Below are 13672 nucleotides of genomic sequence, written 5' to 3' on the forward strand. Positions count from 1 at the left end.
TCGTTCAAGACCTCTCATGATCTTAAAGACCTCTATCATATTCCACCTCAGCCGTCTCTTCTCCAAGCTGAACAGCCCTAACCTCTTCAGCCTTTCCTCATAGGGGAGCTGTTCCATCCCCTTTATCATTTTGGTTGCCCTTCTCTGTACCTTCTCCATCGCAACTATATCTTTTTTGAGATGCGGCGACCAGAATTGTACACAGAATTCAAGGTGCGGTCTCACCATGGAGCGATACAGAGGCATTATGACATTTTCCGTTCTATTAACCATTCCCTTCCTAATAATTCCTAACATTCTATTTGCTTTTTTGACTGCTGCAGCACACTGAGCTGACGATTTTAAAGTATTATCCACTATGATGCCTAGATCTTTTTCCTGGGTGGTAGCTCCTAATATGGAACCTAACATCGTGTAACTACAGCAAGGGTTATTTTTCCCTATATGCAACACCTTGCACTTGTCCACATTAAATTTCATCTGCCATTTGGATGCCCAATCTTCCAGTCTTGCAAAGTAAGGACATCTAGAAGTAAAATATTGTTTGGCTCCCACTGACAAAGACTGAAAGGCCACTTGCTACTTCTTAATCTAGGCCATGATTTCCCTGACCCTGTCCCCAAAGAGATTGTATCCTTGTCAAGGAACTTTGGCCAATTTATGAACATGCTTGTGCAGGCTGCTGGTTGTTAATTAAGACATCTGGCATGCCCCAATGGCTGCTGCAGAGGATCTTGCTGTGATGTTGAAAGATTCATATATTGACTAGATGAGGTGGTGCTTGCACTCCTCCGCATCCAGAAACGCCTGCTGATAGCCTCTACTCCCTGACCAGAGACTCTATCAGAGGCTTCAACTTGTTGATGCAGTCATGTAAGTATTACACCATAATCAATTAATGAGCCACAATGCAGGTATTAAGCTTCAAACTCTGGAAGACTTTCTTCCTGAAATTGGCCAACATCCTGGACTCCTTACCTGGGGGAAAGGAAGTGTTGGAAAAAATTCTGGTCTTTTTAGTTCATTTTAAAGTTGATTCCACTATCATTGACTGGTTTGGTAGTTGAACTTCCCTAAACCCAGAAGACTGTTGAAGGTCTAATTTTTTCGCTACCAGGGGCAGGAGGCTGGGTTCTCCCACATTCTGATTTGTAAATTCACAGGATTTAATGGGCCAAGATCGCTGCTGGTTCAGAAAGCATTTCCAGATTCCGAAGAAGTCTAAAGACTTCAGTGCGGAGAACTTCGTGTCTTCAGATGTTGACTGATCACTTTACCTAGCTTGTCTAGGAATTTAGAGTAAAGGAGGTCTTCTGAAAGAGATTAATCCTTTGGCAGGTCAAGTAAATAGTCTGAGAGGATCCCCATAGACCCTTCCTCAGCACCAAAAGGCAAGGGACACTAACCCATGTCCCCAATGAAGATGATGGCGATTGGGTCAGAGACCTTGGTCATTTTGGAGAGGAATACTCCTGGACCATGCTCCAGACGGCAGTGTCCTGCATTCCACCCTTGGAATTCTGGCTAGATTCCTCTGCAGAGAGAGATGGCCTGCCTGACTGAGGGCTTGTTTCCACCAATGGCATCTCCCAAGGCATGGAGGAGAGAGGGACTCCCTCTTGAGGAAACAAATCCAACATCCTGAATAGAAGAGGCTGAAGGATGCTCTCCTTGTCACTAGCCACCAATGAGGTAAAGAAAGTCTTCACCAATTCAGTCATATGGTGTATCGACCATTGTGTCCTTTGGCTCAGAGACATCCTACTCTGAAACCAGCATAGGTTCATCATCCCATGAAGCACGTACTGGACTCCAGGAAAAGGCTCTCTTAGGTTAGCTGAGTTGAAAGCTGCATAGAGACCAGAGGCACAATGGAGCAGATAGAAACAGGCATCTTCAAACTTGGCTCCAAGATGGATGACAGATAAGGGGCCCTGATGGTCTGGATCTGGAAAGAGGAGGTGAGATGGCGTTAAGGATGCCAACAAATGAGGAGTCTCCTCCAGTACACTTGATGCTTGTTCCAGTGGCACCAAGGACTGAAGTATCAATAGCACCAGGCACAGGTGTGTCAATGGTGCTGAAGGTTGGTGCATTGATGGGCTAAGGCCCAAAGCATTGACTGTTTGCATGTTTTGGTACAGACTACACCACTGGCTCTGACAAATGATGCTGCTTCTGTGCTAATGAGCATCATGTAGAGGTGGATGTAGCCCATGAGTGTGCCATGGAGCTCATTGGCTCCTGTGCTGGATGCTTCTGCATCTTGCTTAAGCCCGGTACCACAGTTGGAGAAACCTTGTCTGAGGAGCTTCTGCTGAACTTGCAATAGAGAGAACCTAAGGAGGCCCCGCTCAAAGGAGAACAGCTGAGATTTTTCACCATCCTGCAAAATTCTTCCATCTTCCACGCACTGTTCCGCTGGGATCTCGATGACATCTAACCACAATCATAGCAGTTAGTTGAGTTGTGATTGGGTCCCAACCACCTGTAACACATATTGTGGCTGCTGGTGATGGGCATCTTGTAGCCACAAACAGTCCTTGAAGCCACTGGGAATGGCCTTCTTGGAGCTAGACGTCTTGAATTATTATTATTATTATTTATTTTTTTTAGGTAGCGCTGAAAAGTGCTGTTGACGGGCTACCAAGACAATGAGGCAACTTAATGAGTAGGTTTTTAGAAATCAGCAGTTAGCAGAATATGGGAAAAAGAAAGTAGAGAGAAGAGGGTACTTGTTTGTGTGGAAGCTTAGACAAAAAAAGACTGAGGGGCTCATAAGACAATATGCATGCAGGAACTCCCGCATATGCTCAATAGTATAAACTTACTGAACTAGAGAGATGGGTCCTTTTGGTGCCGTTGGATAACACCACCCATATGCTTGTTGACTGAGAATTCTTGCTCTGCTCCTGCTCACTGTTCTCATTTGCTTCTTCATCACGCTCCAATTCTGAAAAGAACTGATTGTGCCTCCCTGCTCTCCATCCCCCCCCCCAGAAACAGCTGATTGTGACAAGAGTTCCTGCTCTCACTCCTCCAATGTCCTTTCCCCAGAAACAGTTGATCGTTCTAACTCCCTACTCGTACCCCTCAGCTTGGCTAATGCAGGTCTGGATCTGTCAGACACACTAGGCCTGTGCCTAGGGTGGCAAAAATTTGTGGGCAGCAGATGGCTGAAGATTGAATGCCTTCCATCTGTGCTGAATCTCACTCAGCAGAGGACAGCCCTCTGCTTTCTGCTTCAGCCCATTCCCTCCCAGGCAGTCTGCAGAGAACAGAAGGTAGGGAAAGTGAGCCTGGAGCATACAGAGCAACGGGGGATTATTTTGGAGAGGTTAGGAATGACTGAGTGGGGATCATTAGGGTGTGAGGAGAGAGGATTGGCTGGGGACTGTCTGTGTATGAGAGAGAAGGAAAGGGGAGAGTGTTTATGGGTATGAAAGAAGGTACTGATGCCAGCTGTGTGTGTGTATGCCAGTAGGCACTGGGGTGGGGTTAGAGAGGGGATACAAGGGGGAGCAGGACCGAAGCACAGTTAAGGGCACTTCCCCTCCTCCCATCCCCATCAATACACTTCAAACCCTCTCTCCCTTGATCTTGGATTCTTTCCCCCACATCCTGAACCTCCCTCCCTTCCTACCTACCTTTCCCTTCTCCCCAGATCCTTCATCCTGCACCCAACCCCTCCTACTCCCTTCTCTCCTTACTCAAGTCCAGAACTTCCCTCTTCTCATATTCCCCACTTTTCCTCTCACTGTCTTCAGTCTTCCCTATCTCTCGTCTTGCCCATCCCAGGTCCTTTCTCCAGGAACAGATTTAAAGGTGAATTTTTAAAAGCCGAGATGTGTGCGTAAATACTTACTCGCTCCGGCACGCCACTACCCCCTGCCACATAACTTTACTTCTGCTAAGGATGCCATGTACGTTATAAAATATAGATCGATAAGCAGATTGGCGGGGTTTTAAGTGTCGAGGATAAGGGGGGGGGGAGTCACGTCTATTAAACCAGGGGGGTTTGGAAGACTAGGTGAACTGGAAATGGCATCGGCGCGCCCTTCTAAAATCTCCCTGATTTATACAGTAGAAGCGGCATTTGCATGCACTTGCGTGCTCCCACTTAAAATTTGGTGTGCATGGCTAAGCTATTTTATAACATGCGCACACAAGCTATAAAACAGCCGCGATCCTGGGCACGGGCCAACAAAAGTGCGCTTGTGTGCCTGTTTGAAAGTTACCGTCTTGGGGTTCTGCCACCTCTAGGCACTACCGGAGATGTTTCCTGCACCCCCCCCCCCCCCCCCACCAAAAGGTCAGTCAACAGGAAGTAGAAGGTCTATCTAAGGTATAGATTCTGTGGGAAAAATGTAAAAATTCTGAAGCACATGGGCAAACATTTTCATTTTTTATATTACATTAAAGAAAGAAGTAATTTTCCAAGCTTTTTTATTTAATGGGTGATGAAAGATCTCAAGCAACAGTCAGAGAGAGGAGAACCGAGGGATGGAGAGTGGAGAAGGTGAAGGAGAAGACCAGGAATAGGGAGAGGAGATGGTGAGAGTTACTGGGGGTAGGTGAGAGGAGGGTGAGAAGAAGAGAGGACCAGGGCTGCTGGATAGGAAAGTTTGAAAAAGTGGGGGGCTCAGGAATCTGGGATGGGAGAGAGGGAGGGAGGATCTGGGGTTGAGTAAGGGAGGTAAGAATAGGAGGGCCTGGGTGCAGATTCAAAGATCTGGGGAGAAGGGAGATGTAGACAGGAAGAGAGCAACCAGGATCTAGGAGAGATAATTTGATGTCAAGGTAGAAAGGATCTGAATTGCATTGATGGGGGAGGGGACGTGTCCATACTGTGCTTCAGTCCTGCTCCCCTTTGTATCCCCTCCCTAACCTCCCATCCATTCTAGCATACACACACTCATTTGGCACCAATCCCTTCTCTCTCACACCCACAAACATTGCCCCCTCCCTCAGTCCCTTCTTTGTCACACACAGACAGCAGATCTTCTATCTTCGCCACTGACCCTCCCCCAGTGATCCCCCTCTCAGCCCCTCCTAACCCCTCCAAAATGATCCCCTTTTGCTCTGGCTGCTTCAAGCTCATCCCCAGCTCTCTGCTTCCAGATCCAGCCCCTCTCGTTCTCCAGACCATAACCTTGTTGGTTTAAACGTTTTCCATAATTAATGAAATGCTCTCTCTTATTTGTCTGTCTTGAATAGACTGAAAGCTCTTCAGAGAAGGGACTGTCTCTTACATGTATTTGCATGGCATTGCATACTTCTAGTAGCGCTACAGAAAGAAGCCTTTGAGATCCAGAGGAACGTCTGTAAGTAAGGCCTCCTAAGGCATAGAAATGGCCTGTTTCTTACAGGCTCTAGGACAATACAAGTCAATGCAAAAAATAAGCTAAATTACTTTCCCATTAGATTTATTTTGTTTTTTTTACAATAAACTGTTAAGGGATTGAAAGAGCAGCAAAGTTTCATCAAACATAATTGCCTTATTTATTTATTTGTAGAGTTTTATATACCGTTATTCGGTAGAGCCATCATAACGGTTTACAAAATATGCAATTATCATTCAATAAAATGCAATTATCATAGTAGTTGGGAACAGTAGAGATTTTGTGAAAAATAAACATTTTTTCTTAGTAGAAGAGAAACAGTAGAGTGAGGAGAACATTTTCATAAAACTTAACATAATTTATGGAAATCTCTCTGTAGAAACTCACAGAAAGGGTGAGAAACATAGGCCCACGTCCTCTGCCCAATAAGTAAAGAGTGTAGCATTACAAACTGCACTAACTAGATAACAGTATTAGCAGCAGTAAGGCAGAAACAGCCTTCCCAGCCAAACTCGCCCATAGAGTCATCCTCCCCCGAGGCTACACATCTAGGCAATTTTCAGTGAAAAGTGGATAAAAGGATTCAGGGCAGTGACAGACCAGTCCTTTAACTAAGGCCAAGAAGTGAATGAAAGGTATCTGCCTTTTAAGTACTTTTCTGTGTATAATCAGATTTTAAAAAAATTTAAAGTTAGCAACCCACTCTGCTGAAATGCTTGAGAGGATGCCACCTAGTGGCGGGTGAAAGCACAACAGTGACTGCAGCCTTTCCTGCCTCTGCTCCCAGGCGTACCTCACGCCCTTCTCCCACAACACCCCCCCCACCCCCCACCCCCACCCACACATGTTATCTTTAAAAGAAAATCCAGAGAAGGAGCAGCACTACCCCCAGAAAGGGCAATTTTATTTCTAATTAAAACAAGGCATATTTATTTTACTGTCCATGGCATCTGTGAGAAAATCACTCCAGAGCATCAGTGGGGTTGCCAATGCACCCAGAGCGAATCTTGAAGATGCTAATGTACTTCTGATTTTTTCCCCACTGTATACATGGAATTGTAATTCTGATTTCATCCAGAAAAGCAGGACTACATTTTCATACATACAGTGGGGCCACATGGGACTGATAAGCATCTTTTGCATTGGCATTAAGTGTCAGCTACTTTGCTGCTTATGGTCCTTCCACAGCCAGGCCAGGGCTGTGTTAGAAAGCTTTAAAAAATTAGCTTTATTATTATTTTTTTTTTTTTTTTTGCAATGCACCCTTGATATCTTATTTCTAAGCCCTCCACTTGCCTTCTCTTTTAAATTTCAAAGAACTAAAACAACAAATAAAACAGATGGATAAACCAAGAAAGAGAGGCTCACCTTTGATCTCAGGTAGGCTGAGCCCCGCTCGCACCGGATCCCTCCAGTGCAGTACATCAGCACCTTCTTATTCCGGAAGAGCTCAAGGTTCTGATCCACGTAGTCTGGGAAGTAGCTGAATTTCCTGATATCGGGAGCTAAACAGTTCTGGAATTTTCCCTGGAGACAAAGAATAAAAGGAGTGAGGTGAGAAGAACAACTGAGAATATATTTTTAGCAAAATAAAGCATGGAAATGCAGACAGGCAGCATGGTAAACATGCCCTACTATACACAAAACTGGAGCAGATTCAGCAGGAAGATCTGCCAAACGGCTTTTGGCTGGCAGTTTTATCTTTTACTGGATTCCCCTTTTTATGTTTTGTTTTGTTTGGATTTTTTTGGCATGGCTTATTGCAAATTTTAGGAAAAAGACTTTCATGTGCCAGAATATTGAGTCAAGCTTATAAGGATATTTTTGTTTGCTAATACAGTGCATGTGTCTGTGATGAGGCAATTCTAGCTGAATTTGATCTGCTTACAATTTTTTTTCTTTATGTATTTTTTTTTAGTTATGGAAAAGAAACACCTACACCAAGTTTGTATTTCTAATTTATTTTGCCCCCCCCCCCTTTTCTGTTCTCATCCACCACTCCAGAACACATGCTCTGGATGAGAAGTGGACTTCCAAGGATGAGCCCAACCATGGTGCTCATGTGCTGCCAGCATTGACCACTCTCCCCAAGGCCCTAGAGCCACTCCTAAATGATACACTCAAAACTGTAGCAGGCCATGAGGTCTCCCTCCAAATACCTCCCATTTAAAGCTATCTCAGCTGAGCTGGGAGGAGGACCCAGGTTTACCTCCTCCCAGTTTGGCATCCAGTGTTTGCTCTGTCAATGCTCCTAGCAACCCGAACATCAAGCCAAGAGAAGGTAAACCTGAATTCTCCTTCCGGTTCAGCTGGGGTAGCTTTTATGGTAGCCTTTAGGGCATGGGTGTACAACTCCAGTCCTCGAGGGCCTCAAACCAATCTGATTTTCAAAGTAACCCTAATGAATATGCATGAGATAAATTTGCATGCACTGTCTCATGTATGTTCATTAGAGAGAGTCTATAAACCAGACTGGTTTGTGGCCCTCGAGGACTGGAGTTGGACAACCCTGCTTTAGGGGATTCTGGTAGGAGGAAGGCAAAGGGAGTTGGAGAGAGGGATCAGTAGAGATTTCTCACCCACCACGTTTTTTGACTGAGAGACTGGCAGGAGGCGTGGGAACAGGAGAACCTCTCAGCCCCATTACATCATTCCATTAAGAATAGGTATCAAAAAGCTGTTGGCCAGGGACTATATTTGAAATCTGGTAGGTGGAAGGGCAGATGGCATGGAGAGAGACAGTTGATGATCACTGGCCGGCTACTGCAGCTTCTACATTTATCTGGCCTAGTTAGCCACCTAACTTTCTCCCAGTGACCTGATCACACCCAGATTCTGAGCAGCTAAATTTATCTGCTCAGCCCAGTCAATTTTCAAAGGCTTTGATCAAGTTTGCTAGAGCCCTTTCATAACTGACCCACATCTGATCCGAGATCTAGAGTCACTAATTGAGAGTAGGTAGCTCAATGCTTCAACGGCAGGGGAGAAAGTCTGATACTTCACACATATCCAGCATAGCTCTCTGCTTCAACTGCAGGGGAGAAAGTCTGCTACTTCACTTTCAATGCATATCCAGCATATCCTGCTTCAACGGCAGGGGGAATGAAGAAAAGTGGATCTATATACAGACAACAACCAACAAGGACTGAATTACATAGTCTGAGTAAACAAATAATCATGGGTGTAGCTTGCTTATTGCGGCGATTACTACCCCTAACTAATTAAGCTAGATATTTCACTTAGATGCAGTTCCAACACTGCTCTCTACATTAATGGTGGGGGTGGAAGGGAAATAGAACCAAAAGGTTACTAAGAGCCAAGAGAAACAGATAAGTATGAGAAAAAAAAAGTGCGAAACTTGCGGGGCAGATTGGATGGGCCGTTTGGTCTTCTTCTGCCGTCATTTCTATGTTTCTATGTAATGCCTTCCTGACATGTCAACTGACCGGCTTTCCTTTAGAAAAGAAAAAGAAATAGGAAGTTTAAGTGTAGGGGACATTGGGAACACGTGAAAAGTGTGAGTCAGTGGTTACTGGGTATACTGCTATTTATGCCAGAAATTTGAATTACATGAATGGTTCAAAGGTTATTGGCAGGGGGCGGGAAACAGACATGTTGAGTTCATATGGGATTAATTATCTCTTTGAGATGTCTTCTCCTCTTCAATAACCACACATAATGAAGGGGAATATTCCTAAGATACTGTTACATAGAAATGACGGCAGAAGAAGACCAATCGGCCCATCCAGTCTGCCCAGCAAGCTTCACACTTCTTTCCTTTCATACTTATCTGTTTCTCCTGGCTCCTTAGCAACCCTTGGTTCTATTACCCTTTCACCCCCACCATTAATGCAGAGAGCAGTGATGGAGCTGCATCCAAGTGAAATATCAAGCTTGATTAGTTAGGGGTAGTAACCACCGCAACAAGCAAGCTACACCCATACTTATTTGTTTACCCAGACTATGTTATTCAGCCCTTATTGGTTGTTTTTCTTCTCCCCTGCCGTTGAAGCAGAGAGCTATTCTGGATATGCGTGAAGTATCAGTTTTTCTTCTCCCTTGCCGTTGAAGCAGAGAGCTATGCTGGATAAGCGTGAACTATTAGTTTTACTTCTCCCCTGCCGTTGAAGCAGAGAGCTATGCTGGATATGCATTGAAAGTGAAGTATGCATTGAAAGCCACATTAACTATCAACAAATATTGAATAAGCCTAATAATTGGTAATACCTATAGCCTATGAACTCTCCGTTAATTTTACATACTCTTACCCACCCATGTTTTTTTTTTTTGTTTTTGTTTGGGTTTTTTTTAATTTGGAGATGGCAGCCCTCCATCCTTCCGCTCCGTGAAGGTGGAACACCAACCACTGGCATCCCGCTCCGTGAATGCCTCTGTGGCTACTGCCACTCCGTGCAGTGTTTTGCTGCCTCCTCTTTATACATGTCCTCTAGACCTGATGGATCCACAATGTTTATCCCACGCCCCTTTGAAGTCCTTCACAGTTTTGGACTTCACCACTTCCTCCGGAAGGGCATTCCAGGCATCCACCACTCTCTCCGTGAAGAAATACTTCCTGACATTGGTTCTTAGTCTTCCTCCCTGGAGCCTCAGCTCGTGACCTCTGGTTCTGCTGATTTTTTTCTGACGGAAAAGGTTTGTCGTTGTCTTTGGATCGTTAAAGTTTTTCAAGTATCTGAAGGTCTGAATCATATCACCCCTGCTCCTCCTTTCCTCCAGGGTGTACATATTTAGATTCTTCAATCTCTCCTCGTATGACATCCGATGAAGACCCTCCACCTTTCTGGTCGCCCTTCTCTGTACCGCTTCCATCTTGTCTATGTCTCTTTGTAGATACGGTCTCCAGAACTCAACACAGTACTCCAGGTGAGGCCTCACCAAGGACCTGTACAAGGGGATAATCACTTCCCTTTTCTTACTCGATATTCCTCTCTCTATGCAGCCCAGCATTCTTCTGGCTTTTGCTATCGCCTTGTCGCATTGTTTTGCAGACTTCATATCATTAGACACTATAATCCCTAGGTCTCTCTCCTGCTCCGTGCACATCAGCCTCCCCCCCCCCCCCCCAATCGAATACAGTTCATTCGGATTTCCACTCCCCATATGCATGACTTTGCACTTCTTGGCATTGAATCTCAGCTGCCATATCTTCGACCACTCTTCCAGTTTCCTTAAATCCCGTCTCATTCTCTCCACTCCTTCCGGCGTGTCCACTCTGTTGCAGATCTTAGTGTCATCCGCAAAAAGACAAATCTTACCTTCTATCCCTTCCGCAATGTCACTCACAAAGATATTGAACAGGACCGGTCCCAACACCGATCCTTGCGATACACCACTTAACACCGCTCTCTCTTCAGAGAAAGTTCCATTTACCATCACACATTGTCTTCTGTCCGTCAACCAGTTTGCAATCCAGGTCACCAACTGTTACTCCATATTTACCCACTGCCGTTTCTTAGGTCGGTCAAGCCACTCTACCACCACTCTAAGTTGTAATACTTTATAATATTTTTCAAAATTGGGGACTCCCAACCTACCCATTCCCTTCAGCAGGTACATTATCGTCTTTGACACCCTAGGAGGCTTATGTCTCCAGATAATTTTTTCCGAATTTTGTTCAACATTGTCCAATAGCTATTGGAAATGTGTCTGAATTAAGTAGCCCAATCTTGGTAAAGCATTCATTTTAAGGGTGGCTATCCTCCCCAACTATGAAATATTAGTGTGACTCCGTGTAGATCTATCTTTCTGGTATTTAATAGAGAAGAGTAATCCAATTGCATCATCTGCTGAATATCCCTAGTAATTTTTATTCCTCAATATTTCATATACTGCTGGACTGGGGCCATTTAAATGGGAAGTTTTCTTTCAAACACATTGTTAACATATCTGGTATATCCCAGATTTTATCGTATTCACCTTGAACCCTGCAACACCAGCATACGCCTGAAGTTCCTAAATCATGATAGGCAATGATATAACTGGATTCACCAAAGTAAATATGGCAACATCTGCAAAGAGTGATATCTTGTAACTACACTGTCCTACCTGTATTCCCTGAATGGTCAGATTCTCCAATTTGTTTTGTGCTAGGGGCTCCATTACTAAGGCAAAGAGCAATGGGAAGAGCAGGCCCCCTTGTCTAGTTCCCTTTTCCAATACAAAGGCCTCTGAATAATCCCCATTGACCTTAATACACGCTTGAGGATGGTCATATAATTTCCATACCCAGGTAATAAAATTGTCTTCCAATACATATCTTCCTCAACTCCCCATACATAAACACCCTTGTCAGGGTCAACCAACAGCAGTAAGGAGGGCTTTTTACTCTCCTTCACCACTCAAATTGCATTTAATACATAAGAACGTAAGAACATAAGAACTTGCCATGCTGGGAAGATGCCCTTTTTCCCACAATAAAACCAGATTGATCCTCCTGGATCAAGTAAGGCATCACTTTGGCCAACCTATCAGTTAATATTTTAGCCAGCAGTTTAATATCGATATTCAGTAAAGATAACGTTCTATATATGATCCACATAATGCTTTGTCTTTACCTTCTTTGAGTAACACCATTACCCCTGCCATCTTCATATAAGGTAGAAGACCCCCAGTTTGTAAAAGATAATTATACAACACCTTCAACAGAGATACAAATCTCTGTTGAAGGAGACCCGGAACAAAATCTGTTCTGGGTCACCTATACATTTCCCTATACAATCCTGTACTTTATGTATATGTGTTTGAGCCACTTGTGTTTTCAGTTTAAAGGCCGGTAATTTAGGCACCTTATTACCATGCTCAAAATAGGCCTGCTTTACCCTGAGCATTTGAAAGTTAATTTTATCCATGGCCATTTCCTTCAGTTGTGCCCTCAACCATTCTAACTTCCCCAATAACTTAATGGAGCTTGTTCTTTTGTGATTCATTTCCAATTTCTCCATCTCTTCCCCCAGATCCCTCTCCTTCTGCTGTTTACCTGTTTTCTTCTGCAATGCCCACATAATCCATTCACCTCTCAGCACACTTTAATACCAAAATATGGAAGGATTGTTTTCATGCATATTATTCAACTGCGTATAATTTTGGCCCTCCTGTTGAATCTTTTTACAAATCTTTGTTTTTAATAACATGAAATATAAATTCCAGAACCTTTTTGGACTATATGGACTAAAACGTTTAATCTCTAATAGTATTGGGTCATGATCCATCCAGACCTTACCCTCGATATGAGCTCTTGACACTTGTCCCATTAAGGAGGAGGCCAAAAATCGCATATCCATTCTAAAATAAGTAGAATGTGGTGCCGAGTAAAATGTGTAATCTCTACTGATCGGGTTCACACATCCACCGCCCCCAAAGATCCAGCAGCCCAACTATTTTTCCCATGCACTTTTTGAAGCTGAACCAGTGGTGTACTAAGGGGGGGGGGGGGGGCAAAGGTGTTGTGGCAGCAAGGAGAAGTGATGTGCTGGTGGGGTTTCCACTCCCTGCCAGCACAAGCAAGGTCCTGCGGTGGAAGAAGAGGACCTTCGGTGCCACTGGCGTTTCCTCCGAGCCGGCGGCAGATGAAGAGGCCCTGCAATGCGGTCAGCATTTCCCTGGAGCCGGCGGCAGATGAGGAGGTCCTGTTGATCAGCCAGTGGTTAAAGAGGTCCAAAAAGTGTGTGACAGGGTGAGACTGCTGTGAGTGGCTGTGAATGAAAGGGTGAGTGTGTGTGCATAAGAGGGGGCCTGGATGTGTGTGTGTCTGTGAGTGCCTGTGTAGGTTTCTGTGAGAGAGAGTGCCTGTGCCTGCACGGGTGTCTGTGAGAGAGAGTGCCTGTGCATGTATGAGACAGTGCCCGCCTGTGCCTGTGCATGTGTGCCTGTATATATGTGTTTGAGAGGGGTTACAGTTTGTGCACTCTCTTCCAATTTACGCCAATCTCAGGATGACTAGAAATCTAAAGTTCCCAGGTATGGAGAGTGAGAGATTTTTATTTATTCTTGTTAGTTTAAATTATTGGATGTAATGTGTCTGCTGTTTTGAAATATTTTATTAGTATTTGGTAATTCGATTCATCAGCTGTTTTGATATGTATATTTTTTAGTATGGTCTTACTACTCTGCTTGATTTATATTTCTTGGTTGTATTGTTTTTAGGAATAGTGATGGTTCTGCTTTTCCAGTGTTGCACTGCATAGAGAATCTGGCTTATTGTAGTTTCCAATTCAGTTTTTGTCTGCATGTGTGTGTTAGTATGTGAGAGAGAGGCATACAGAGGAAGCATGTGTATGTGTGTTAGTATGTGAGAAAGACACATACAGGAC

At 44.3% G+C, this 13672-nt stretch overlaps 1 protein-coding gene across 1 annotated transcript in view; it reads right to left on the reverse strand.

Annotated features, from left to right (window-relative positions):
- Window positions 1-13672, reverse strand: part of TSTD2 (thiosulfate sulfurtransferase like domain containing 2) — a 70001-nt gene that overhangs the window by 15537 nt on the left and 40792 nt on the right. Inside the window, exon 8 of the mRNA XM_029603589.1 lies at window positions 6711-6869. Coding sequence (XP_029459449.1) covers window positions 6711-6869 — 159 coding nt within the window. The remainder of the gene's footprint in view (window positions 1-6710; window positions 6870-13672) is intronic.

The sequence above is a fragment of the Rhinatrema bivittatum genome, chromosome 1 (assembly GCF_901001135.1).
Source record: "Rhinatrema bivittatum chromosome 1, aRhiBiv1.1, whole genome shotgun sequence".
In the NCBI taxonomy this organism is placed as follows: domain Eukaryota; kingdom Metazoa; phylum Chordata; class Amphibia; order Gymnophiona; family Rhinatrematidae; genus Rhinatrema; species Rhinatrema bivittatum.